At 39.4% G+C, this 27,660-nt stretch overlaps 1 protein-coding gene across 3 annotated transcripts in view; it reads left to right on the top strand.

Moving 5' to 3' along the window:
- The first annotated feature begins 275 nt into the window (after window positions 1-275).
- Window positions 276-27,660, top strand: part of CC2D1B (coiled-coil and C2 domain containing 1B) — a 47,939-nt gene continuing 20,554 nt past the window's right edge. The window contains exons 1-14 of one of the 3 annotated variants that reach the window (XM_042465733.1): window positions 276-392; window positions 2,702-2,818; window positions 7,533-7,665; window positions 10,226-10,326; window positions 13,486-13,602; window positions 14,985-15,116; window positions 16,595-16,901; window positions 17,111-17,235; window positions 18,364-18,439; window positions 19,409-19,519; window positions 19,742-19,872; window positions 20,855-20,927; window positions 22,280-22,407; window positions 24,955-25,150. In XM_042465733.1, coding sequence (XP_042321667.1) covers window positions 2,753-2,818; window positions 7,533-7,665; window positions 10,226-10,326; window positions 13,486-13,602; window positions 14,985-15,116; window positions 16,595-16,901; window positions 17,111-17,235; window positions 18,364-18,439; window positions 19,409-19,519; window positions 19,742-19,872; window positions 20,855-20,927; window positions 22,280-22,407; window positions 24,955-25,150 — 1,696 coding nt within the window. In that variant the 5' untranslated portion in view covers window positions 276-392; window positions 2,702-2,752. Of the gene's footprint in view, window positions 393-475; window positions 675-2,701; window positions 2,819-7,532; window positions 7,666-10,225; window positions 10,327-13,485; window positions 13,603-14,984; window positions 15,117-16,594; window positions 16,902-17,110; window positions 17,236-18,363; window positions 18,440-19,408; window positions 19,520-19,741; window positions 19,873-20,854; window positions 20,928-22,279; window positions 22,408-24,954; window positions 25,151-27,660 lie in introns of those variants that run through there. The other 2 variants (XM_042465734.1, XM_042465735.1) reach the window with 2 other exon arrangements.

The following is a 27,660-nucleotide window of genomic DNA, read 5'->3' as shown; positions in this document are numbered from 1 at the left end:
CCTCCATTCTTGTCCCGGAGGCCCTACCCTCCGAGGCGCCTTGCCCTCCTTTGTGGCGAGGAAGACACCAGCAAGCCTCCCTCCTTCCTCGCTCGCTATTATTGTCACTCGGAGCCAACGCCAAGCTTTGCCCGGCAGCGGCCGAAGAAGCAGTGACACAAGCCCCACCCCTTCATTATCAGTGGCCCCGCCCCCTCAACGTCTCCTCCGCCTCGAAATAAATACAGCCGTTGCGCATGCGCGTTGCCAGGCCTCTTGGTGCAGCCCAGGACCGAGCCGGAGTGGGCGGGGACGGCGCGCGCTGCTCTGCTCTGCTCTGCTCTGCTCTGCTCTACTGGTAGGGGGCGTGGCTTCTTCCTGTCTGCACCAGCGGAGCCAGGAAGAAGAGAAAGGTGAGAGCGAGAGAGAGAGGGGGGGCCCTGAGGGCCTGGCAGTGGGGCTGCGGCGGGGGGCTGAGGTGGGACGGCGCCTCCTCCTCCTCCTCCATGGGAAGCTTCGTTGTTGCCTGAACCTCTGGCCTCAGGAGACCTGCAGTGGATGGGGAGGGCAGGGCAGGGTCCCTCTCTACCTGACAGGCAGATAAACACGGTTGTTCTTCTTTTGGAACCCGTGTCGAGTCCATTCACACGTGCCTTCCCTGCCAGACGCGTGTCAGCCACCCTGAGGGGGCACAGGTTGTGTTTCGTGTCAACCATCATAATAATAATACGTTATTTATATTTATATCTTGTGTTTCATGTCAGAATAATAATAATAATAATAATAATAATAATAATAAATTATTTATATTTATACTCCCTGTGGATCGAGGCGGGTTACAATAACAACAACAAAAACACCACAATATAAATACATATTACCTATAAACCTAATTCTACATTATCTCCTGCCTTAAAAAACAACAACAAGATAGAAATAAAAAACGACAGCTGTATAAAATACTAGTTAAAATGAGCTGAAATAGACCTATTTTGGGGCTAGTCAGGAGCCATCGCTTTCAGTGGAAGAGGAGATTGATCCGGAAAGGTATCGCTTCTCCATCAGTAGAGCGATATTTAAACATAAATATATATAATTGTTATTACTTTATTATCATAACATATATAAATAGTAAGTTTTATCTTTTGTTTTATCTAGCTGAGTAACACTTTAATCTTATTGAACTGTTATTGGGTTATATATGTCATAGGCCTATAGGGCTTTTTCTGAAAACCAACAGCAATTCAATTATACGTTTTCCTTTTAAATGTATATTTCTGACATTAATTTCTTTTGTTACACCATCATATCATATTTCCCTTAAAAATTTAGCCTATGATGCCTACAAACCGTATCATTTGTTTGTTTTTAACTCTTTAACAGATTTTTAACCTAACTAGTCTTTCGGGGACACTGTTTCAGATATGCAAGTCATCTTAGGCTGCGTCCACACTGGAAAAATAACCCGGTTTGGCACTGGTTTAACTCTTTTTTGGCTCAAGGCTATGGAACTCTGGCAGTTGGAGTTTTTGGTGGTGTGTTTCGATAGCGAGAGAGGGGGGTTGTCAAGCTGAAGAGCCCTTGACATTTTTATTTGGGCAGGCTTTTAAATATATATTCAGATCTTAAATATATAAATATATAATGGGATTTTTTAGTAACTTTCTAAAAAAAACTTTTGTATGTTTTTGTGTTCGATTTTACACTGTTTTAACTTTGATATTTCTGGGCCTTAGTAGAGCCCCAGGGAAAGAAACTCAGTGGCAGTGGTCCTTTTTTTGGCTAGAGTTGCAGGTGCAAGGCTTGATTTAGGCAGGGTAAGTTTTGGACGTGCTTTTGGATGCCATTGCTCAGTCTTGGGATGGGTCAAGGATATTGAGGGCTAGTTTCCTGTTACACGAAGGCATACCTGTATGTCTAAACACACACACATACACAGAGTTGCCCCTCTGTTTTTACGGGGACCCATTCCAGAACCCCACCTGCAAAAACGGAAAATTGCCAATACCCAAGCCCCATTGGCTTGAATGGCGGCGCACGTTCATGGGCATGCACCCCATTTTGTCCCCCTCCATTTGCCATCCCTGAACTCCAAGTCCATGAAAACAGAAGGGTGACTGTATGTGTACACACACACACACACACACACACACACACACACACAGCATCTTGGGTATCTGGGTTTAACTTTGTTTTCTGGAATTAAATTTTAGCCCTTAAAGGAAACAAATAAATAATGTGGTGTCGTTCCTATTGTTTCTCCCCACCCCAAAATCTGTTCTTATTATGGCAGGATTCCCAAGTCTGTGGATTTGGCCTGTGGACAAATTTGAATTTTAGGATAAATCTCTTTACAGTATTTGACTTTATGAACTGTAGACGAGGTAGGAAATACCTATAACAAGGACCATCTCTTCTGCTTTTGTTGTTTCTATAGGAAGGAAGTAGTGACTACAGTGACAGCGCACAACTGTCTGCTAGAATTAATAACCTTTATTTATAACACCCTTTTCACCAAAGGGCGGTACATCATATACAATCAAAAACAAATACAATACTATGGAATGCTAAAATACTAAAACATTATACTAATATGCTAGAATTAAGACTTACAGCAGGGAATGGCATTAAGCTGGTATTTTTTTTTGTCATGTTCTCCTGTTTGGGGGCTAATACTAACTGCAAATATCTGTTTGTTTTCTATTCATGCCATTGTCTGTAGGTAACTTCTGTGGACTCAACAAGAGGCTGCACTGTCTGTTTATAAGCCAAAATGCTTGGCAGAAGACCCAGGAAAAGCCCTCAGGTGAAGGGTCAGGCAGCAGCTGCTGCAAAACAGGTATCTGTTTTCTGACAAACATGTAACCATTAGTTAGAATGCTTTAGTCTTGTCCATTCTGTTTGAGCAAGATTTTATTGTGTTATTAGAGAACTGGGGAGCTTCTGTGTGTGTGTGTGTATTTGCCTTCAAATTGCCTGTCAATTTATGCTGACCCCATGAATTTCATGACTATACTCTGCCAGGTGCTTTATCCTTTGCATTTGTGATCTGATGAGTCATTCTTTTATTAGTGTTCAGTTGCCATCAGCATTTGCTTTCTACTCCTCGATGTCTGGGAAATATGTGATAACTGATGAGTTACTTGGTAACTTGGGGAGAGAACTGTCCTTTGAAAGAAAGTTAGAATACTTAAGTTGGTTCTGCAAACCTTTCTGTAGACTGAAGTTGGCACTAATGCTGCTGAGTCAGTGGCTGCCTTTACACTAAAAATAAAGTGTTGTAAAGATGAATCTTAACTGTGAGTGTTTGGAAGATATGTGGTGTGGGGCCGAACTTTTAAGTATTTTAGAACAAATAATTAAGTAGCATTTAGATGGAGTGGAACCAAAATTCTGCTTAGGACAACTTCTTCTGTGAAACAGAATCCAGCAGCTATTTGCAGATCAGCTTATACAGCCCAACACTATGACCATCTAACAGTGAGTCCTACAAGACCTGCTTTTATCTGACACCATTGTTCCTGGTCTGGCAGGGTAGAGATCTGACTGATTCCAGCTACAATGAATCGTGAGGATGTGTGCTGTTCAGAACAATGCTAATTGAAAAAGGAGTAACACAGGCTGGAGATACCATGTGTTGCAGGGAAAGACAAAATACTGTATATGCTCATGTATAACTCTAGAAATTTAGGTTAAAAATTGAACCAAAAACCTGAGTTGACTTATCCACGGATCAATGTAAGTATTGTATTTTAGCGTGTATAGGCAAAAGTTTTATCTGCCCTGGAAGCACTGACCCCCTTCTACTGTCTCATCCATCCAGCCTTTAGTATGTGTACAAATAGTTGTGCCTGCTGGAATCTTGTAAGTTCTTTGGCATTGTTTTCTTATATTTCATTCTTTACATCCTTCATTTGTTGTTGTTGTTAACTGCTTTCAAGTTGATCTTGACTCATGGCGACACTTTAGATGAAAGAGACATCTTCAAGACTGCTCTGCTTAATTCCTGCGACCCCATACCCATGACCTCCTTAATAGAGTCCATCCATCTGGCAGGTGGCCTTCCTCTCTTTCTACTTCCCTCCACCTTTCCCACAGCCTCAGTTTGGTCATCTTAGCTTCCAGGGAAGTTTCCGGATTGATCTGCTCTAGGACCCATTTGTTTGTCCTTTTGGCTATCCATGGGATCCTCAGCACTCTTCTCCAGCACCAGATCTCAAATGAATGGATTTTATTCCTATCGTCTTTCTTAAATGTCCAGTTCTCATGTCTGTACATGGTAGTAGGAAATACGATGGCTTGTATGATTCTAACTTTTGTGCTCAGTTGTATATCTTCACATTTTAGAATCATTTCTACTTCTTTCATAGCCACCGTGCCCATTCTTAACCTTCTCATTTCCTGACTGTAGTCCCCATTTCTATCAATGTTTGAGCCCAGGTATGGGAATTCTTTTACTACAGTATTTCTATTTCTTCATTGTCTAGGTTAAATTTCTGAAGGTCCTCGGTGGTCATTAGTTTTGTTTTCTTTACGTTCAACATTAAGCCTGCCTTTGCACTTTCTTCTTTGATCTTCCTTAGTGGGTGTTCTATGTCTGTGAGGTTTTCTGCTAGTACTATAGTGTCATCTGCATATCTTAGATTGTTGTTATTCAATTCTCCTATTTTAACTCCTCCTCCTTCTGTATCCAAGCCTGCTTTTCTTTTAATATGTTCTGCGTATGAGTTGAACAGATAGGGTGAGAGGATACAGCCTTGTCTGACCACTTGCCAATTGGGAACCATTCTGTTTCTCCATGTTCTGACAGTAGCCTCTTGCCCTGAGTACAGATTGCTCATCAGGACTATCAGATGTGTTGGCACACCCATGTCTTTTAAGGGCGTTCCATAGTGATCTGTGCAGTCAAAGGCTTTGCTGTAGTCTATAAAGCACATGCTGATTTCTTTTGGAATTCCACGATGCGCTGCATTAGCCGTCTTAAATTTACAATGTGGTCCATAGTGCCTCTTCATTTCCTGAATCCCACTTGAACCTCTTGGATTTTTCTCTCTATATATGGTTGGAGTCTATGTTACAGAATTTTGTGCGTGATTTTACATGCTCCTAAGTTTTACCCTCAACCTATCCACGGGTCATATCAAAATCCATAATTTTGGCCCCAAAACTTGCCCTCGACTTATATATGAGGTCGATTTATAGTCAAGTATATATGGTATTCTCAATTTGGCAGTGAATCTGTCCTTATAAAAGGAGAAATAGAAAGAGGAACCTACCATAGTTTTCCTATGGTGCCATCTAGCTGGACGAAGAATGCTGGAAAACCTGAAAGCTTGCACCAAGCTGTGGTTGATCTAAACTGGAAGCAACAGTTCTCAGTTTTTTTCTTGTGCCAGAGTGAAGTTGCAAGCATAACAGGCCGAGGCTCATACTAAGCACTTTGTGTCTGATGCAACTTGAGTGTTCAACACTAGGCAATCTCCTTTCTCTCAAATCTCCCCAACTCCAAGATGCAGAATACTGTAACTATTTCCTTCTCCTGACCATGACCTCACAATTTCTGGAAAGCTGATGTCTGTAACCTCACGTATCTTATAAGATTGTTGTTAGTGTAAAGATGAAGAAAAGAATGATGTATACTGTCCTGAGCTGCTTGGAGGGAAAATGTTGTAATGATAAAAAAAAAAAATCTGTAGATACATTTATTAAAATTTGAATAAAATTTCTGAATAAAATCTGTACATTCAGGTGGTAGAAAATCACATTTATTTAATATTGTAAGCTTAGTTTTTTATATATATATATTTTATAACAAAACAAATTACATTTACCTAAACCATATAACATATATAACATATAACAGAAGCATCTTATCAGAATACACAGTCATCCACCATCCCTCCCTCCCCCCCCCCAACCCCAACATAAATACCTTTCACTCTCTCCACTTTATTCTTCCTAAGACCTTGACAGACATTGACGAGATTTTCTTGGTCAAAACCCTTACCATTTCATTATATTTTCTAACTGCTTATCTGTATGTATCTGTTTACAGATGTTCATTTTAAAAATGTTTCTATGACTTCACCCATTACCCTTCTTACTATCTTATTCTAATTTTTTACAGTGTAAAGTTCTTTAGCTAGTCAATTCCTTCTAATCTAAGCTTACTTACATTCGTAAGTACCTTATTAAATTTTATCTTGTATGTTTGGCAATTTCTCTTTTATATAATTGTACATTTTTTCCCAGTTCTTCTTATCCTGCTTTTTCTTCTCCTCTATTTCTGAGATCGTTTTTGTATTTTCTCTTAATCTTTCAGAAATTATGTCTGTTTCCATCAATTCCTTCAGTTTGATAATCCACTCCTCTATCTCAATATCTTTCTTTAATTTCCAATATTTTGCGTATGTTAACCTAGCAGCAGTCAACATATAGAAAATTATTTTCCCATAGCTCTTTTCTGTCTTATCCTCCAACATATTTAATAACAAGATTTCTGGTCTAAATTTTAAATCCACATCTAATATATCTTTGATTCCTTTGGCTATCATTCTCCAAAATTTTTCAGCTTGAACGCATTCCCACCATAGGTGAAAAAAGGTACCCCTTTCCCTTTCACACTTCCAACATAAGTTTTGTCCCTTTCCATAGATTCTACATAATTTTTCAGGAGAGAGGTGCCATCTATACATGATCTTTACAAAGTTTTCCTTAATGTCCTGACTAACTGTATATTTCATTCTTTTCCCCCATGATATTTCCCATTGTCTTAATTACAATGCTTTTTTACAATCCTTTGCCCATTTTATCATATTTTCTTTTACTAAATCTCCTTCCATTTGAAATTCCAACAATGCCTTATATAATAATAATAATAATAATAATAATAATAATAATAGCAGCTTTATTTCTAGCCCGCCTTTCCAGAGATCAAGGCGGGTTACAATGGTGGATTTTGCAATCCAACAACATACAATTTACAATAAAAACATTGTCAGAAATTTACAATTACATTATATAGAACATTATATAAAACAACAATAACAATTCCAAGCTAGCAGCAATTGTAACAACGGTGAGGGGGAGAGGGATCACAACAGGGCTATTGGGGGTATGCCTGTTTGAAAAGATACATTTTCAGCCCTTTTTAAAATTGGGCTAGGGAGGAGGTCGAGCGGAGCTCGTCGGGGATCGAGTTCCAGAGCTTAGGGGCCGAGGTGGAAAAGGCCCTTTGTGTAGTGATGGCTCGTCTAGCATCTGGAACTCTTAGGAGATGTTTATCACCCGATCTGAGAGTGCGGGGCGGATTATATGGAGAGAGGCGGTCCTCTAAGTACCCTGGGCCCAAGCCATTATACAATCTAGATAATACAGCAGGTTTTTCTTGTACCATAATTTCTTCTAACTTTGCTGGTTATTGTAAGCTTAGTTTTGACACACAATATAGATTTTTCTTTGAACTAAATATGGTAGCTCCAATTATTGAAAACACTTATTCCTAGTATAAATTTCCTGTTTTTACTAAAGTGGCTCCCCCCTTCTGTTATCAGCTTGGACTTTTTGTAGAATTTAATCCTGAAGAGGTTATGCTAGATCTTGAGGATGATGAGAGCCTAGAAGCTGAATTGGCTGCTATCACTGGAGAAAACTTGCCTTCTGGGAAGTCAAAACCTAAAAGAAAAGGTAAGCTTATTTACTAGAAAATAATGTTTAACGTGAAAGGACATTCATTTGGAAGTTGCATTAGGCTATATATACAGGCTATAAGTATGTCCTACTTACTTTGGGCATGCATCTGTAGAGCTGAACCACATACATCATGGCTTTTTGGGGGGTGTGTGTGTGTGTGTGTGTGTATACACACACACACACACACAATTATAATTAAATTATAATTAAAAATATATACAACAACATTTCATAGAGCCCTTCTACATGTCACTGTTTAGGAGTAAGCTCAGAGGAACTCAATGAGATATACCCCAAAAAAGTACATATAACAAAGGCAGGCAACTTAGGATGCTCCAAATTTTGTTGGATTTCCACTCCATCAGTTGTGGGGTGGAAATGTTTTGCCATCAGTTGAGTTTCCACTCCATCGGTTGGGTTTTTATTCTACCTAGCACAGCCTGTGGTTAAGGGTGATGGTAGCTGCAATTCAACAATATCTGGAATACCCCAGTATCTGCTTGCCTGCCTTCCTCACTGGAGTTTGCTTGGGTTTTGTTCTTCCATAGTGATTTAGAAACAGACAAATATTTGTGAAAGCTGCAGTAGCAAACACTGAAGTGAGCAGTAGGAGTCAAATGGAGCAGTTGAGAATAAAGATTGGACAGATGGCAGAGTGTGATGGAGGAGATGATGATGATACAAAAGTAGGAGAGGATGAGCTATATATAAAGATTTAAAACTCGTGACTGAGAGTTTACAAAGACAGTTGGAGAGAAATGGACTGCTATGGAAATGATTTGATCGATAGTGATTTTGCAGCAAAGCTGGTAGACTAGGAATTAGATTTTTTTAAGCTGAATCTGAAAGGGACCATGTTTTAGATTTCCCACCTAGCCAGATGTACTCTCAGTGGCCAATTACATTTCCCATCTTATTAAAATCAGGTCACTAAAATTTAGATTTGTGATGGAATTAGAAAAAAAAGATACTTGGATCAAGAAGGTGTTTTCCGTGAATGAAAGCTTTTGAGCCATTGGTGGAATAAGTGATTTTCATCAAGTCCCCTCCTTCTTTGGAGACCCCTATACTTTGCAAATATCTCCTCTGGAGGATCCTGTAGACCAGCATGGGAGGTAGCACCATTGGCTATTAAGGGAAGAAATGTACCACTTTACACAGGCTATAGTGCCTTGAGCCCAACTCTAGGTCCAGCCTATGGCCTAAACTGCTTCATAAATTTTGCTTTCTTAAAAAGGCACTTCAGTACTGCAAGAGAAGTAGAAGATAGATTGAGAAAGAAAGGAGAATTCTTCATAACAGGGCACAAAGAAAACCTGAAAGTAGACTTATTCAAGTTACATTGCAGGTAGTATAAGTAGCCCATGCTGCAGGAAAGGTCAGGTATATGCCTAAAGATGTTATTAGTTAGAGTTGACCCTACCATTGGGGTATCATGAAAGAGCAGCAATCTGTTAGTTGCTTAAATTTTTGTTTTATATTACTTAGGAAGATAGGGGCTTTTGGAATAATAAATGAGACACCAAAATAACTCAGCTGCTCAAGTGCTCTGAATTTAAATTCTTTGTCCAGGGCAAGGGCAAGTTGCCTTGGGTCATTCCCCATCTGTCTCCATGTCTGTCTTGCTTCTAGATGCTGGCTTTAGCTTTGTTGTGGTAGAAGATCACTTTTTTTACAATGTGGATAGGATATGAGGTTGAAAATGTTCTTGAGAAACCTCACTTATTTTTAGTAGCAGCATTCTGCCAGAGAAGTTTGGTGCAGTGTTGATATGGCCCTGTATGAGTAAGGCTGTATTGGTTCATGACAGTGGGTCTTTGGCCTTTGGACTCATGAGACATAGTGGTGATAATTTGGGGGGAAATTACAGCAGTCTAGACACTAGAGTAAAGGCTACTTAATTTGATCCTGACTCTGCCCTTTTTGTTTGCGTTGTGGTATTTCATTTCATTGACTTGGGTATAGTCCTGCTTGCAGTATAAAAAGCAGGCAAAGTTGCTTGATTAAAAACAAGTACTGTATTCACAGTTTTTGATGTTACTAAGATGCAGAAAAATAGCCTTCTGCTAGTTTCCTTTTCAGGCATAATTGTAAATGTTAACCATTTATATGTCAATTGGAGCATTTTTCCTTGTGCCTTCTACTTAGCAAAACAGATGTTTGAAGTGGGGCTTGATTGGCTAAATATGAGTTAGCAGCCATGCTCATTTTGAAAACTACCCATCTCCAGCCTGGTTCCCTCTAGATATTTTAGACTGTACCTCTCATCAGCTCCAGCTGATTTAGCCAGTAGGTAGGAATTGTGGGAATGAAAATTTAATAAAACACCTTGAAAGAAAAACTATCCTGAATTGTTCACATGCCCCCCCTCCCCATAATTTCCTAGAATATCTATAGAAGGAAAGCATGGAAAGAAGCTGATAAATACCACATTAGTTTTTTTTTATAAGACTAAAGAAAATCATTTCTTATATCTGATTGCTGTAATTATAAGATTTACAGCCAGAGATTCTTTCACTGAATCTTAGGATTTCTCCCTTTGGATTTTTACCAGACCCACTTCCAATGGATCATATTGAAAAAATGGCTGCTGAGTGCATGAAGGACCTGAACGAAGATGATGATGAAGGTCTGGAGGAAGATACCGAACTTTTGGTATATATGGGATTCTCTTGAAAGGCTGCTTTTCTTAGTGCAGAGGAAGAGACATAAGCGCCTTATAGGAAAGGGTGTATGTAGCTATACTCCACGGACGTGATGGCTTGGTACACTGTTGTGGAAAGGAATATTCTTGTTGATATTAGGCTATAGTAATTGTGGTTCAGGGTTTTCTGAAGAATAGGAACTGCCATCCCTACCTGCACTTTGCATTTTTCCCTCATATTGAAGCAGAAGAGGCAATGTGTCCATGTAATTAAGAAATGGTGATATTCCTAAGGTGAACCTTTGGTGAAATTCCTACGGTGAACAGCTCAGTTTGTTTTGTTGTTTGTTTTGTTGTTAACTGCCTTTGAGTTGGCCCTGATTCATGGCAACCACATGGATGAAACATCTCCAAGTCCCCCTATCCTCCACTGCTGTACTCAATTGCTGTAGATTCATGCCTGTGACCATGGACCAAATTTAGATATGGCATTATAAAGTTTGATGGCAAAATGTCCCAAGCAATATACTTAACTGATTTTATAAGAACCAAGCTTTGTTCATAGTATGAAGCAAACCTTGCTAACCTTTCATACATGAATGTCTTTTTGAAAAAACGGCAATAGCTTGAAAGAAAGGAGCTCAAAGCTTGCTAGTTTCTCTGGGCTTGTTTTTATAACTGTTTTCCCCTCTGAAGTAGATTTACAATGGATCCATCCCATCTTCAGAGGTTCAATTTGATTTGATGTGCATGTGGGTGCAACATATGCACGTTCTGCCATTGAATACTATGGGCTATGGTGATCCATGGTTGGTCAAATCCATGGATCACCCGTTTGTCAATACAAAGTTTGGTCCACTGTACATTATCCTTATACTGTATTAAAATAAATTTCTTCAAGACAGAGCAGTAAAGCAATTTAAGTGAATGTAATACCATAATCAATAAAATCTGGGTCAGAAATATCATTAGAGCCTTTTGAATGATATTTTTCCCATTAGCCAGTTTTAAAGTTTGCAAATCCCAAACAGAATCCAAGAAAGAATGTAGAGACTTATCCTGAAATGTTTTCTACTAATAGTTAACACTAACTCACTTACGGGAACATAGCAGAAAAAGTGTGTGCAACACCGTTCCACTTGTTTTCTTTATGGCTGCAAAGTACTCTAGAAATAACTTCATATAGAAGTGCATTTTTGTCTAGAACCACAAAAGTTCTTGATTGACTGGGGAGTATATTGCCCTTGCACGATGTGTTTTAGCTGATGGTTTAGCATGTAAAATAAATACACCACACTTCTCCCAGTTTGAAAAAGTTTTGAATGGAATTGTTTTCTTGCTGATTCTGATTAGGTAAGGGTTGGCATAGTATATGAATAGCATGTAGGGTTTTCATAGAATAACCTCTTTCTATTTCAGAAAATTATGTTTATCTTTGTCAATTGAGACAGATCCCTAATCCATGCATAAGGCAGGTTTTTTTAAAAAAAACAACAACGTGCAGTTTGACATAAGAGGACTGGCATTTGATTCAGAGTAAGAGAGTTCAAAGCCCTGTCATTGAACGGTATCAGTTGTATAAAATAATAATAATAATAATAATAATAATAATAATAATAATAATAATAATACAGCTTGCCCTTGGTTGAATCTATGGATGACGAATCCATGGATATGAAAGGCCAACTGTAATAATTTCTAATCATTTGTATCTCATTTTTCTCCCAAAATTGGGACTCAAAGTAGCTTCCAATTTTAAAGAACAATACAATTAAAAACATACAAAAAGTGAACATTAAACTAGAATTAAACTGATGTAGTCTAAACAGGAAGGCATGTAACACCTTGGTCAGATCTGGCATCTTAAAGAACAGGTGCAGTTGGCACACAAGTTTGAAATGTTTAAAAGTACTCCTGGCCACTGCAGAATCCTGGGCCTCTAGGTTCAGAGCTGAGTCCAGGAACACACCCAGAGTGTGAACCTGTGTCTTTCAGGAGAGTAACCCCATCTAACAACGACTGAACCTCTATTCCATGATCTGTCTTTCAACTGACCGGGAGCACGGAAGTATTGTCTGGATTAAGTTTCAGTTTATTCACCCATATCCAGCCCATTACTGATGATGAGCACTATTTTGGAATCAATGGCCTGTTACAGCCAGCCAAAATAAAGCTGGTTCGAGTCACAGTGGAGGTATGGTGTTTCAATGATGCATGCGTCCTAAGAGTCCAGAAGCCACACCAAAGCCACGCTCCAGTCCTTGATTTTTATCTGCAAAGTGCTCTTCAGGTTCTTCACAGCTGGCTGTTGAGTAGTCTGCATTTTGTACTTAAAGACCAGTGTGTAAACAGATTCGCTGGACAACTCCTTGCAAATGTAATGGTGGCAGCAAAAAAATATTTTTTTTCTTCCTACACTGTCACAGAATAGGTCTTCAAATAGGCTGTAGCCCATTTTTGGTCAGACTTGTTCTGAGTCTTCTGCCAATGTCACTCTACTCTTCATTTCACTTGCTTCATTGTCGACAGCTTTCTGGAAAGCCACAGGGCCAGTTTGACTCCACTCCGTAAGAGGGGATGCTCAGGAGCAGTTGTATCTACTGTCCTGGCCATTTTCCCATTTTAGAACTCAGCCAGAGCTTTGACAGAATTGCCTGCTGAGGTGACAGGAAAATCCCCAAGAGGAATCAGAATCCATCAGCCTCCTAGGACAGAGCATCTTAATCAGTCCTAAACCCCTACAGAGCTTCTGTGTCCCTGTGAGTCTAAACCTGACCAGGTAATGACATATCTATAGAAAGATTCTCTACACCAAGATCATCTTCACCCCAGCCACCACAGAAAACAAGATCCTCAGTGTGCCCAGCAGCATGAGTAGGGCCAGATATCTATCACAGATGGGCCTATGGAGGCTATGAGGTCCTGAATCACTCCCAACAGGGCAGTCTTAGCATGGATGTTGAAGTCCCCCAGCACTATTAGCTGCAGAGAGTCCAACCCTGAGTTAGAAAGGGAGACAGTTGAGCAGTGAGGTGGGTAGCACAGCAACAGAATCCCTATTCTTTCCCAGCTGCACAATTTTAAGTAGGTATCCTGTGATTCCTTTTATTACAGAACTTAAAATAGACACAGCTATTCTGTAGGAACAATTGTACTGATTTTTACTCTAGGCAGAGTTGCAGGAGGTTCTAGGAGAGGAAGATGGAGGAGGTAGCAGTGAGCATGAGACAGAAACAATGGAAGTGTCTCCTGTAACCAAAGAAGAGCATACCGATCTTCCAACACAGGTAGGTGAAAGTTCTTACTTTAAGCCTGAAAGTGTTATGGGGATGGAAAGGAACATACAGATGATCACGTCTACCCCTCTGGTCCTCCAATGCCTTAATTCCACCAGTCTGCTAACCTGATGCTCTCTCTGTGTTTTGGATTACAGCCCACTATGATCCTGAACCATTAGCCATCCTGGCTGACGTTGCTGGAGCTTTTTGACTATTGGGGACACTTACTTTCCTAATCCTACATTTGATATTGTTTTAAAAACTTCTCTATTGGGAACATCACATAGCACTGTGTTTTGCTTTTATTGTAGCAAAGTTTGAAAGCTCACTGACATTTTCAAAGTGGGATGAGGGATTACATGTCCAAATTTTTTTGTTGAAGTTTTTGGTATATCCTTCTTTATGTTACATAGTTAACTGAGTTACAAACTGGGTCTCCTGAAAAGGTTAATTTTGAGAACATAATCAAGCAGGCTATAGAGCCGGTGACCTGGTGTCCTCCGGATGTATTGGACAATAAATGAAGGAATGCCTGACCATTGACCATGTTAATCAATGCTTACAGGAGTTATAGTGTAAAACCACCTGGAGAGCATCATGTTGCCTATCACTGCTGTATGTAGACAATGCAGGAAAATATCTATCTCTGTTGGATATTTGCAGAAGCAGTGTTGGGAATCTGGGCAGTAGGTTTTCAGTAGAAGTAAAACAGTGTAGCTCAGCCCAGAAAGTTAGCTACTCTAATTTAGGGCTTATTTAGTTGTTATTTTTTTCCACTTGAGTATATTTGGTGAGTTTTCTGTATCATTTCTGTTAGCTAAAAGTTTCAGGTTTGATGATCAATGATGCTATTATTTATTTACATTGGCAGCTTCTTAACAGTGTTTTGTTCGAGGTTAATGCTAACATCTTTCCGTATATGCTTGAATATAACATTTGCTTTGTGTCTTTTCCATCTCCAAATGGAAAGAGAATTTTTAAGCAGCCTTGATGAAGAGAACTACTTGAACACTCATAGATGCGGGCGAAAAGCTATTTTATGCTCTAGCATAACCATGCAGCCAATATTTGCCTGAAATGACTAAGAGTTTCTCACTATATTCTCTCATCTTTTCACTAACCAAATGTTACTCTGTGGCCCTAATGTCTCCTGAAGTATTCCACCACTCCTTTGGCTGACAGCCTAGAGGTGACCTGTGGAATTTTTGCAGAAGAACAAGGGCTGTCCTGTTCAGGAGCAATGGTTTAACTGACTGTGTCTAGAGTCCTATCTGTGTATTTCTCATAGTGTTTTTGTGCTGCTACTTGAATGTCTTCTTGGAGTGCAATTCTGTAGAGCAAAAAGATATTTCCACCCCTTATTTTATCCTTTATTTTTATAATTCCTTGAGATGACTCCTGGTATTTCCAGTGAAGTGGAGCAAACAATAGAAGAAAGGATAGCTAACTATAAGGTGGCAATACTGAATGCGAAGGAAGCTGGTGAGAGTGCCAAAGTGCGGCGATATGAACGGGGCCTCAAGGTAGGTTGGATTCATTGGCCACAGCTCTCCTTTCTTTCAGTGGAAGAGTTGATCAAAACAAGCTGGGCTTGTATCCCAGCAATTAATTGCAATAAATGTGTGGAAAGGAGCAGGAGGTGCCATCCATGTTCATTTGTATAGTTCAGCTGACTACTAATCATGTTCTGCCATATCTTTTTATATAGATAGTGTTACGTGGAATAAATGAATCATTTCTATTAGTGTTTCTCATCACATAATGAGAAAATTCAGTGGTGGTGGTTTTGTACTTGGCTTGTTTATTTGCACTTCAGTTGGCAGAAAGTGGATTTTATTAAGGTTATTCCACTGCGTCCAGATTTTTAAAAATCTAGTATAAGCTGTAGCATGTCTAGAGGAGCGCGACCAAAATGGTGAAGGGTCTGGAAACCATGCCTTATAAGGAACAATGTAGGGATCTGGGGATGTTCAGCCTAGCCTAGAGAAGGGACAGTTAAGAGGTGATATGATAGCCCTGTTTAAGTATTTGAAGGGGTGTCATAAATGAAGATGGAGCAAGCTTGTTTTCTACTTCTCCAGAGACTAGGATACTGAACAGTGGATGTAAGCTACAGGAAAAGAGATTCCACCTAAACGTTGGGAGGAATTTCCTGACAGTAATAGCTATTCCACAGTGGAACAAACTTCCTCGGAGAGTGGTGAAATCTCCTTCTTTGAGGTTTTTAAACAGAGGCTGGATGGCCATCTGTCGTGAGTGCTTTGATTGTGTGTTCCTGCATGACAGGGGGTTGGACTGGGTGGCCCTTGTGGTCTCTTCCACTTTATGATTTTATGATTCTTAATAACCTGTTGGTTGAAAGGCTCCTATATGTGTCGGCCTGGATATTATTATTACTATTATTTTTGAAGTTTCAGCTAGTCATTTGGAAGATAAATGAGTTATTCAGTTGCTGTACAAAAATTGGTGGTGCTCTACTCTGAGTTTATGCTTATTTTAATCTCATGTGTTTATTGGGATTTACATCGTGTTTAGGCTTTATTTTGGTTAAATGAAGAATTCATGCCACAATACTATATACGTTGATCTAGGAGAAGTTTGTTTAAATTGTTTACTTGTGAGTAAACAAGCATAAGATTGTTTTGTTAATGTAGGAGCTAGAAAGTCATAACAAAATCCAAACAAGTTTTAGAAATGTCTCACAACTTGAGTTTGCTGATGATCTTGGATCAGTATGGTAGAGGTATCTGCAAGGGAACATCTACTTGCAAAGGAGTAGGAAATGCAGTTGTAAGTGTTGATTTCTTTCTTTCTTTCTTTCTTTCTTTCTTTCTTTCTTATCTTTCCTGTAATACAGTAATGTACAGTTTGGTTGTTTCTCTGTTTATAGTGGGACATGAGTTACCTGTGTTTCCATTGTAAATAGGTAAATGAAAGAAGTTTGATCATATGAGGTAAGAGTTCCATTGATCAGTTGACTTTGTCTCTCATTCCCTCCTAGGCATTGGAAGCCATGCTAATTGCAGTGAAGAAAGGTAAACAAGTGAACACAGAAGAAATGCCACCACCTGTAGCATCTGGAAAGAAGTCATTGGCAGCACTACAAGCCATTGATCATAATGACTTGCCTAAAAGTTTAGGAAATGAAGATGAAGTTACAGTATGTGAACAGGAGGACAGGGAGGGCTCTGCAGCAGATCATGAATTAAAGAACTCCTGTTATCTGGAAAACTCTGAGAGTGCAACTAGTCTCCAAGGCCAGGATACAGATATGGATGTTCTGGGAATAGATGCCACTTCAGAAAACAGTAAGTAGTATAAATACCATAAATAAATAAATAAGGTGGTCCTTTTCCATGCAGCAAATCCGTTCAGCATATTGGGGGGGGGGGGGGTTTAAATCATTTTGCTGCTTGTCTCTTCCAGGGAGGTGGGCCAAACTCAGAAGGAAGGAACAATTGTTCTTCATGATGTCTGTAGAGGTTGTTTTATTGGCTGGCTTTATTGTCTTGTTCAGATTCCCCAAACCTTGGCACACGAGCACTGCTTGTCACTCGAGAGAAGGAATATAAATTGGCAGCGCTGAAGGCTAAACAGAGAGGTGATCTTGAGAAGGCAAAAGAATATATGAGGACTGGGAAGGTGAGGCATCATTCTTCACAAGGAAAGGAAACTTTTTGCAAGCTTGAATTTGTGCTAGATATCTTGAATTCACTAGAATATTCTTCTCTCTATGAGCTCAAGTTTCACTTCAGCATGGATATTCTCTGTGAAGCTGCAGTAGAATTTATCATATGTGGTAGAGCCTTGCACTGACTAGCATTGAACTGAGTCAGGAATGGGTGAAAATGAGAATTCAGATTCATAATTAAGTTCTGCTTCATGGTATGGTGATCATGATGAAAGATTGGTTCTTTCTTTAGAGCAAAAAGTCTTAATTGTATCACTGCTGAAATAATCATGCATTCGAAAATCCATTTTTTGTGGCCAGGTAAATCAAATTGGGCCATCAGAATGATTTATTTAGATTAGAAAATTTGTGTAATTCTCCATGGTAGTTTCCATGGATTATACCAGCCCACCAAGATTTTTAGTGGCCAATCAGCCATTTTCTCATGCCACATTTCTTCCTCTCAGGCCTTCATTTTGGTTTTGGTCTAAAAATGATAGTGAATTCTAGTTCTGATAAAAGCTGTCACTCAGCAAAAAGAGCTCTAGGGTGCTGAAATCACTAGCTGAAGGTTTCTGAGGGGGCAGTTTGCTAATCTGAGGCCCAGACGTTGGGATGATTTTGACTCTGGAGGCTACAAACACAGCTTTGGTGGCAACATGTAATCCATGGGCCCCACTGCCCACTTTTGTCTGTACTGTATCTGATATAATTTATTGTATATTTGCTATGATGTGTAATTACTGCCAAATACAAGGATGTTGCTGGGCAATTATTAAATATTGTACATTTGATTGGATTGATGATTGAATTTCAAAACTGAAAGTGGATTTCTGGCCACTTGCAAGGTTTTTTTTCTTTGCTTATTTGATTGATAGTTTTTTCAGCACTTATTGTGCCTTGCAGGACCTGGTGCAGAAAATCAGTTCCTAGACTACCACAGCTGTCCATGCCCATTTTATTGCAGGTTTTCAGGATTCTAAAAGTGCTTCCACCCTCTGACCTTGAAAGCACCACATTGTTAATTGTCTTTAAAACAAGGACCTACAGATTTCAACATCTTCTGACTAATTGCTGACTACTTTGTCTTTTTGTTTTAGAAATTCACTATGGTTTTGGAAGCACTTGATAGTGGGCAACCAGTAGACTTGAAAGATATGCCTCCAGCCCCACAGGGTAAGAGCACTTTAGAAAAATATCCATCCTGTTCTATAACAAGGTAATACTGAGTAATATGTAAAGGATGAAGATACATTTCGTTGAGTTCAGGTATAATGTCATAGAAATCACATGGTTTATATCTAATGGTATGAAACCATAAGATTTCCATGGTTGGAAATTTATAGTCTTTTACAATGTTGGTTTTCACAGTAGATTAAATCCTGGATGGTTTTTACTTTGCAATTGCTTGCTTCTTTTTTGAGTGTGGACAAAAGTATGGTTCCTGTTCTATATATTTTGGATCCTGCAGTTAATTTGTGTTGCATTTTGTTCCCAATGGGGATTTTTTGATTAATCATTTTTTGCAGTTGATGAGTTGAGGTGAAGGATGGCCTTTTTGTCTGTGGTGCCCCAGTTATAGAATGCCCTCCTTCTGGAGTCCTGTTTGACACCAATTTTAACTTAATCAAAAATTTAGTGTTCAGCCAGGTTTTGGGGTTTTGCTGATAATAACTTATCCTCTTGTCTTCTGATGTGTGGTAGAATGAATAAATAAAATAACACAAGTAATGTGAAACTAATAATTGGATGGAAACCACTATCTATATTTCACATCCATTGGAAATCCTTACATTTCTGTAAAATTCTTCCATTAAATTAGAATTGTTATTCTTAACCCCTTTATTTTACTGAAGCATCAGACCTACTTGGGCAACCAGAAGACTGCTGAATGAGGGAGAGGGAATATTGAAGTGTTCAGTAGGTAGTTCTTCGTGTGGTCCTACTCTGACAATGGTATTGTGGAGTTCTGTCTGTGGTATTCTTAAAACCACAGTCTCTTTAGAACAAATAACTTTTCTTAGATTTGTTGAATTCTTTCTTAAAAATTATCTTCAAAAAGTTCTTGAAATATTTATATTTTTGGCAATTTCCTGCTTTTTATGAAACACAGTCTGAAATTTTCTCTTTCATCCGCTTTTTCAGAACCTGAAAGTCTGGAAAATATGCAGCCTCCCTCAATGCAAACTCCATCTGTACCTATGGAAACTTCACAACCTGTGACTTCATCAGATACTCCAAGTAATGATGCTTCAGGTAAGATGTTTTTAGAGCTAGGTCTTTCTATTGTGAGTTGTATTATTTAGATTACAAACATACAGAGCTGCTATATTGCTCTCACAGCTTTTTATGTTGGGGAGAAGAATGCGTTGAAGTGAAACAAATAGAAACCATATTCTATGGGTTGTTGTGGCTTCATTTATGTAGATCATATTGTTGAGCTCATATAGTGCATTCTTTGAATCTTTGTTTCCGAAGGTTCCATACAGCAGCCAAAAACAGTGCTAGAAGCTTTACAGCAGAGGCTGGAGAAATACAAAGCAGCAGCAGCTCAAGCCAAAGCAAATGGAGACAATCGGAAAAGCAGGATGCATGAGAGGATAGCAAAGGTTAGTAAGGGAAGGAAAGCTGGGTTTCTTATGTTTGAGTATAGTCCCTCTGGTATGAGCTTCTGATGCAGGCATGGGCAACACATAATCTCTGGGCTACACCTACATGTCCCTTGTTCTGCTCTCCTGTCCCTTTTTTACTATCTTTGGAAGCCTCACAGAAGCACATTTTTCTTTGTGTATCTTGTTTTAAATGGAAAAAAATTCTTGGCAGCTGAATACAATAACAAATTGATTAATGGCAGAAGTACGGCATGGGCCTAGTGGGTTCAGGAGAGTAGTGCTTACCTCCACTTCCAGAAATTGCTCATCCTTTTTCTATTATTGTGTCATTAGAGGCTCAACAGTAGCTTTCAGGATATGTGAAAACAGTGGTGGGAGAACTATGGTAATTCTTGTAAACGTTACAAAATAAAAGATTAGTGTGGGGATGGATGGATTTCTAAAATACATATCCAACTGAAGCTGGATAACTTGTACTCACATCCTCTGGGAGTAAACCCCATTTAATTTCCAGGGATTTACTTCTCGGTATACTTTTACAGGGTTGATTAATGTGTTGCATTCGGACTTTCTCGCACATAGAGAGGACCACTGGAATCAGTAGGAATGACATCCATCATGATTTATGTTAAATCTTACACATTTCAGTGGATTTGCTTCTTTGAAGTCTGACAAAACCTGGATCCAATCTACTGTTAACAATTGTGCAATTAAATTTACTGGTGTATAGAATGTATAGGCTATTCTTCCCTAAAACAAGTGCAGTGACAATGGATGATCTATGTGATAGACGCTTTGCATTTCCCTGCCTACAAAATGTGCTTGGGGAGGTCATAAAATGATATGTACTGTTTGGAATACAAATGTGTTTTCAGGAAGATTTATGAAATTTGGAAACAAGAGTGATAGATTTCTTGCCTCTCTTCATTTTCCAATCTGAGCAGAAAGGTCCTCTTCTGATCTAAATCTCTTATTACAGCAATATCAGGATGCCATAAGAGCCCATAAAGCAGGAAAGAAAGTGAATTTTGCTGAATTACCAGTTCCCCCTGGTAAGTGTTTGACTGTTGGGGCTGCATGTTGATACATGAGATATCCTCACATAAGCAGTTTTCTTGGTACTTTTGCCAAGAATGTTTCAACAGAATTCCTCCTACTCCTTTCTGTCAGAAGACTGGGTTAGCAACACTACGGAATGTGCTGCAAAATTGCCTATTGTTATTCTGATTTTTGTAACGGCTTATCTGGTGATGAGATGTGAAGATCTCAAAGGGTTACACACATTTTTATGGCCCTTTGCTTGGACTAATAAAAGTATTATGCTATACTGATTTTGGATTTTTCTTACAGCCATTGTGGCTATCTTTAGTGTTTATAATAATGGCTTTTGCTCTTTCCGTCAGACAAGCCGTGCATTTGGACTAGCAGATTAAAATGAAGTGACTTAGCGAAAAACGAATTATTGAAATTCTTGGTTGCTTGGAAATTATTGTCCTTCATTTGTTGGAAGGAGTTTGAAATTTGAGAAAATCTCAGCTGTCTCTTCCTTTCCTGCATTTTCAACAATTAGATTTTTTAAAAGAAGATCAGAAGTAGCAAAATCCTTCAAATTCTCTGTCCTTAAGAGCAAAAAAATATTTTGAAGTAACCTTTGGAAAAATGCTTGTCACACACATGTGAGGTACAGAGCTGGATAAAACTTTGGTCCTGGCCCCATTGGTTCCATGTGTGCCTACCTTTTTATATTGGGCAGCAAGGTGTGCTGGGAATTCTGCTTATGTTTGTATGAACGCAACCCAAACTCTTGATGTTACTAGATTTTGCTTGTACAAAATATACTTACCACTTTGGTCTCATATTGGGAGAAAAGCAAGATATGAATAAATAAAATAGTACATTTTATTCATATTGCTAAGTTTGAAGGATGTGCCAGCAACATTTGAATAATTTTTAAAAGAAATGTGGAACATTTTTAATCACAATGCAGGTTGGGTAGGGGAAAATTGTACAGCATGGCAGAAAGCTGTATTTTGTTCCCACACTCCAGACCAGCAGTACTGATAGGAGAATTTATATGAAACAATAAATATATGGGATAAATCCAGATTTTCACTGCTGTTGTTTTCCTGTTTAATTTATTCTAAACTTCGGCCTATTCAGCTAATAGAGAACAAAAAATTACAGGCCTCAGTGTAAGCTCTTATCAAAGGGACAGTGCATTTCCCTAGTTACAGATGCTGCCACTGGACTTGACAATTGCAGTTTATGGCCAGGACGCTCACATCTTGGAACTCTTGAGTATAACTAAATTTTTGAATGATCTCTGTCTTTTAAAAAAGATTTGGAATTCTCAAAAATATGTATTTTCTCTTCACGTATTTCGAAGCATCCATTTTCTTTTCAGGTTTCCCTCCAATTCCTGGAATGGTTCCCACAGAGGATGGCAATACATTTGCTGCTGTCCTAGAAAATGCTAGCAAGCTGGTTGAATTGGAAGAAGAGGACCAAGACAAAGATGAGGATGACCATGAGGTGTGTTGTCAAAATAAATGTCTTAACTCAGCTGTTCCTTAGGCCTTTTTGCAGGAGACCTGTTGGTTTATCTTTGAACTTGGCTCTTGGACACAGAGGCCAAGATCCTACATCAAGAAGGTGGGGTATAATGCTCTTTCTCTATGTTGTTCCCATGTATATGCCTTTTTTTTTATCTCAGTGGTTCTCACATTCTAGTCCGCTGTATGTTTTGGATGTCAACTCCCAAAATTCCCAGCCAGTATGATCAGTCTTATGGAATTAAGTCAACTGAAGTGCCAGATATCTGGAGGAGCAGAATTTGAGAACCATTGTTCTAGCTCTTTGTGTCCTCTAGGAGAGAAACCCTGGGAAGGACTGCTGCTTCTGCTGCTTACTAGTGGGGGGTTGGGGGATGCATTAGCAATTACAATACTGGTGAACCAGTCCATCTTAGAAGGTGTACAGACCAGAATGTTTGGCTGGCCTGGAGGTGGAGTCAGGGTGTGGCATCCACACGACGCACACCCTGACTTTGCTCCCAGGCTGGCATGATACTGCACGCCACGCCACACCACACAGCGGGTGGCATCACAGCGCTCCTCTGGCACTGAGTCTACATGACGCAGCACCAAAAGAGCGCAGAAAAGCTGCAGCACCGACAGCTATGGCACCCTGTCTACCGCGCAGAATGGAGCTGCTTTTTGTGGCTCCTTTTTGTGCCGCAGAAAGGCAAAATCAGGTCCCTTTGCGTGCGGTTGCCACAGCCCCGATCTGTCGCTAAAAGGGGCAGTCTGTACAGCCCCTGAGTCCAGTGATGGAAGGAAGTGCATGCATACTCACAAATAGTGTGCACCTTGATATCCCTTCCCCATAAAGTGACATCAGTAAACAACAGCAGCCTCTCCTTGGGCTTGACAGCTGTAGAGGGAGGATGGATTTTGACGTTGTGCAAAGGGCTACAGAATAGCCCTTTGTCTTCTGTCTAAAAATTGCTTAAGCCACACTTACATACATGTGTGGCACTAGCAAGATTCCAACCTGAAGCTCTTGAGAAGTTTAAGGCAGATTCTTTGCCAGCGCCATCTAAAGCACATATTTTCTGATGGGTTCCCTAATACTAGCTGTAACGGTACAACACTCCTTCACCTTATGGCAGTCCTATGGGGTTTTCTTTTCTCATCCCACTGCCACCCAATGTATGTAACAAACTCCCTTTCCTATGTGGCAGGTTCACAGTATTATATAATATAGTAGCGTGGATAAAATATATATGGCAGACCAGCCTTTGGATAAAACAAAGTATGAACTTTATTTAATAAAAGGTTTGAACAGATATTTCTTGAACTAAATGATATTAAATAACTGTTAGTTCAGGCATGTGTTACTTCTTACTGGTTACTATATTACCACAGTTCAACTTGCTACAGAGTATTTCTATGACCAGCTGTTAAGGACCCTGACACCGTCCTTATTGCCTACTTTCCTAAGTTTAAACACCACAGTATTGCCTCTCAGGCTTACTATAATCCTTCTTTTAATAAGAGTCTCTAACTGGTTAAAAGTCCCTCTCTCTAGACTATAACCAAGTTCCCCTCTGGAACCAACTCTTCCCCTAACTGTCTCCTCAACTCAACCACTGCCTCAACCCTCAGGATTCTGAAAACCCAACTTCATCTCTCAACATTCTAACCCCAACTGACCAGCCAAGCTGCCAAACGGAATCTTCAAATTCCTAAGCCAGCACCTGATTGGCTTAGGGCCCCAGGCTTCTGATTGGCCGGTTTGTAGTCAGCTCGTTACACTAGCTTCCCCTTATAAAGGGCCATACACTGTAGACACCTCATGTTACAAAGGTTAAACCTGTTACCATACCCTGCATTATTTTAGGGTACAATTGTTTTGTTATATTTTATTATAATAGCAGTTACAGAGGGACCAAAGAGGATGAACGTGGTAAGGTCAGATGACCTTTAAGTTAACTTCTGACTAGTCAGACAGACCTGAGGGCATGTGGAAAGGACCCCTATAACTTAATGGCTGTGAATATTGCTGCTTTCCCAGCCCCTCCTAGGTGTATTTCCTCTTGAAGGTCACACGACAAATGTTTGTCTGCCTGTTTGTTGATTCCTCTTTTAATTAATAAATTAAAACTAATTTGGAACCTGCTTCTGGAGTTCTTTGGGTTTGGAATTAACATACAAAGGCTGAAAGATTCTTGCTTTATGTTACCAAAGCCCTCTCACTGCTTCTCACTGAGATAAATCAATTTTCCCATTGTATATAATGGGTGCCTTCTCAGGATCACCTGCAATTTAGGTAACAAAGCTAACCTCAGTGAGCCCAATGTTACTTTCTAATTGTCATGTAGCATCTTTCCCATGTTGGTGCAAAATTGCAAAGCTTCTACAAAAAGGAAGTCAGAATGTGATGAAGTTTTTCTTTTTCTTCATTATCAATGCAGAGGGCTGCTGTAAAGGAATCCATTTGTTTATTGTCTGTCCCTGTTCTGGGCCTTGTATCTGCATTTCATTAATGCTGTGGTCAATTCCTTTTTGATTCCTCCAGGGTGAGGCTTCAATGCACACTCTGGCTGACAAGAAAACCACCCAGCTGCCTAAGAAACCAGTGCAAGTTGTTCAGCCACTGATGGTGCCATCTGCTGTCACCCAAGAAGAAACCTTTCCAGAGAAGGATCATTCTCTGTCCTCCCCTGAAACAGCACCAGAGAAATCGGCATCCATTGAGCCCCTCTGTCCAGTTGGTAAGGGCTATGTAGCTGCTAGTCAGTTGTTGTTGTTTACTTTTATACAAGGCATCTGATATGGAAACATTTAAAGGAACTGTGTCCCTCTGGATGACATTTTGTGTGTGCTGGCATATTTTCAGATACTTGAATGATAGAAAAAGGCAGATGACAGTTGTTACAAATAACTAAGTATGTATTTTCAAATCTTTGTGTTTTTATTAGTTATATGAATTTGTACTATTTTATTATAAGCTGATTTGAATCTTATTTGTGGGAGGAATGAGGGACATAATTTCAATAAAATAAATAAATAAATGTCTGCTCTTCTAACAATAAAACAAAAAGTAGTAGGCATGTGATGAATATACTGAAGCAAGCATTTAAATGTGTGCTTAATATGTGGAACTTTTCCAACTTGGCCTCTAAGTCTAGACAGGTCAACCTGGGGGCAGTTAACAACTATCAGCATTTAGTCTTTTCATCAGCAGATATTTATCACACACTGAAGGCATTTCACAGAGATCTCCTACTCAGTGCAATCCAGTCATTCAAATCACACATTTGAATTGTCTTGATTGTTTGAACATAGTAAATTGACCACCCTACTGCATCAGTCCTTTTTCATTTTTTAGGCTCAAAAGAACAGTGCATGTTCTCTAGAAGTTGTTGTGCGATTTCAAGTAGTTTCTAACATATAGCGACTCTTAAGGTGGAACCTATCACGGGGATTTCTAGACATGATTTGTTCAGAGGTGGTTTGTCTTTGCCCTCCTCTGAAGCTGACAGAGTGTGACTTGCCCAAAGTCACCTAGTGGATTTCCATGGCCAAGTGGGGGTTTGAGCCCTTGCCTTCAGAGTTGTAGTCTATGTTCAAACCTCTATAGCATGGTAGTTCTCTCTCTGTTGTTTACATTTAAAAACATGTAGAATTATAAGTGACATTTCAGATAGCTAATTATAAGGAAGGCTTAAGGCTTTAGAGCAAGATGTTGTCTTCATGAAGGTGGTATCATTTTTTCCTTTCTTTGGGTCCTCCCTTCCCCCTTCTAAATGTCTAGCTTTCAAATACAGTTCAGCTATTTGGCTGAGTCAAAGCCTATCAAGCAAGTTTGTCTAAGTGACTTGGTTTTGCATGACTGGATTGCACTGAGTAGGAGATATTGGAAGCTGTACTGTGAGAAAAGGGATTAAATAGGAGCCATCATTGTGCATTTCTTTCTAAGCTGTTAATGGTCTAGTTTGTACATCCCTGTGGTAAGAAAAACTTTTCCCACAAGTGTTTTTATTTGCATATTGACATACCATCACTCGAGTGTTATGTGCAGACTGTACAGGAGTTACATGCAGAGTGGGAACAGAAGTAAATGGACAATAAAAGCACATTCTCTGATGGTTGCAAGGAGAAAAGCACAAATTGTGTGGATTATTCCTCCTCACCCATTTCAGATGGACCTTGACAGTAAATATCGAGTGTCCATTCTTTCTACTGCTTTTAACATATGAACTGCAAAGTACAAATTGAGTCTCCCTTATCCAAAATACTTGAGACCAGAGGTTTTTTGGATTTCAGATTTATTTATTTATTTATTTATTTATTTTGAATTTTGGGATAGTTGTATATACTTAATGAGATATCTTGGAGATGGGACCCAAGTGTAAATATTAAATTCATTCCTGTTTCATATACACCTTAACCTGAAAATAATTGTATACATAATATCTTTAATAGTTTTGTGTATAAAACAATTTGTATACATTGAACCATCAGAAAGGAAAGGTGTCACTATCACAGCCACCCATGTGGACAATTTTGGAGTTTGGATTATTTTGATTTCAGAATTCTTGATAAGGGTGACTCAACCTGTATAGTCTTCTGTCGCACAGTCTAGCTTGAGGCTAAGCTTTATGAAGGGCTTTGGTGTCATTTCTGTAGCATGAAAGTGAAGGCGGGGGGGGGGGGGAGAACAAAGGACAAAATTAAATTGAAACCCCTGTCCAATGGTAGGACCTTCCTACCAGATCAGTTTCTGCAGTAGGCCTGCAGAACAATGGCTAATGGCTCCAACACCCAATCTACATACTGCAGGGCATAGCTAGAGAACCAGTGGGCTTCCATTCTCAGGATGGCAGGTGGAGCAATCCATGCTTGGGTTTATCCCCGCATGCCAACCCAGTAAGGCAGGAGTCAACGTTCCTCACTCCTGCTGCAGAGCAAGGAAAAATAAAAGAGAAGGAGAGTTTGTCATTGTCTAATCTGATTCAGACAAGATCCCCCCCCCCCCAACTACAGATAATGAATATAACTTGCATTCTGAAAAGAGCAAGAACACTGCTAGGGAGAGTCCAGAAATATACCAGGACAACCTAGCAACATTTATATGCATGCCATCTGGTGTTGAAAAGGTTGCTTTTTTGAGTCTGAAAAGTATTTTTTATAAAAATACATTAAAAAGTAATAATACCTTCAAAGTCTGTTACTACATAATGCTTTGATATTTGAAAGGCCTGGTACAGAAACGATGATC

This window comes from Sceloporus undulatus, chromosome 4 (genome assembly GCF_019175285.1).
Source record: "Sceloporus undulatus isolate JIND9_A2432 ecotype Alabama chromosome 4, SceUnd_v1.1, whole genome shotgun sequence".
In the NCBI taxonomy this organism is placed as follows: Eukaryota; Metazoa; Chordata; class Lepidosauria; order Squamata; family Phrynosomatidae; genus Sceloporus; species Sceloporus undulatus.
Note: the sequence above shows the minus strand (reverse complement) of the source record. Positions and strands in the feature narration are given on the sequence as shown.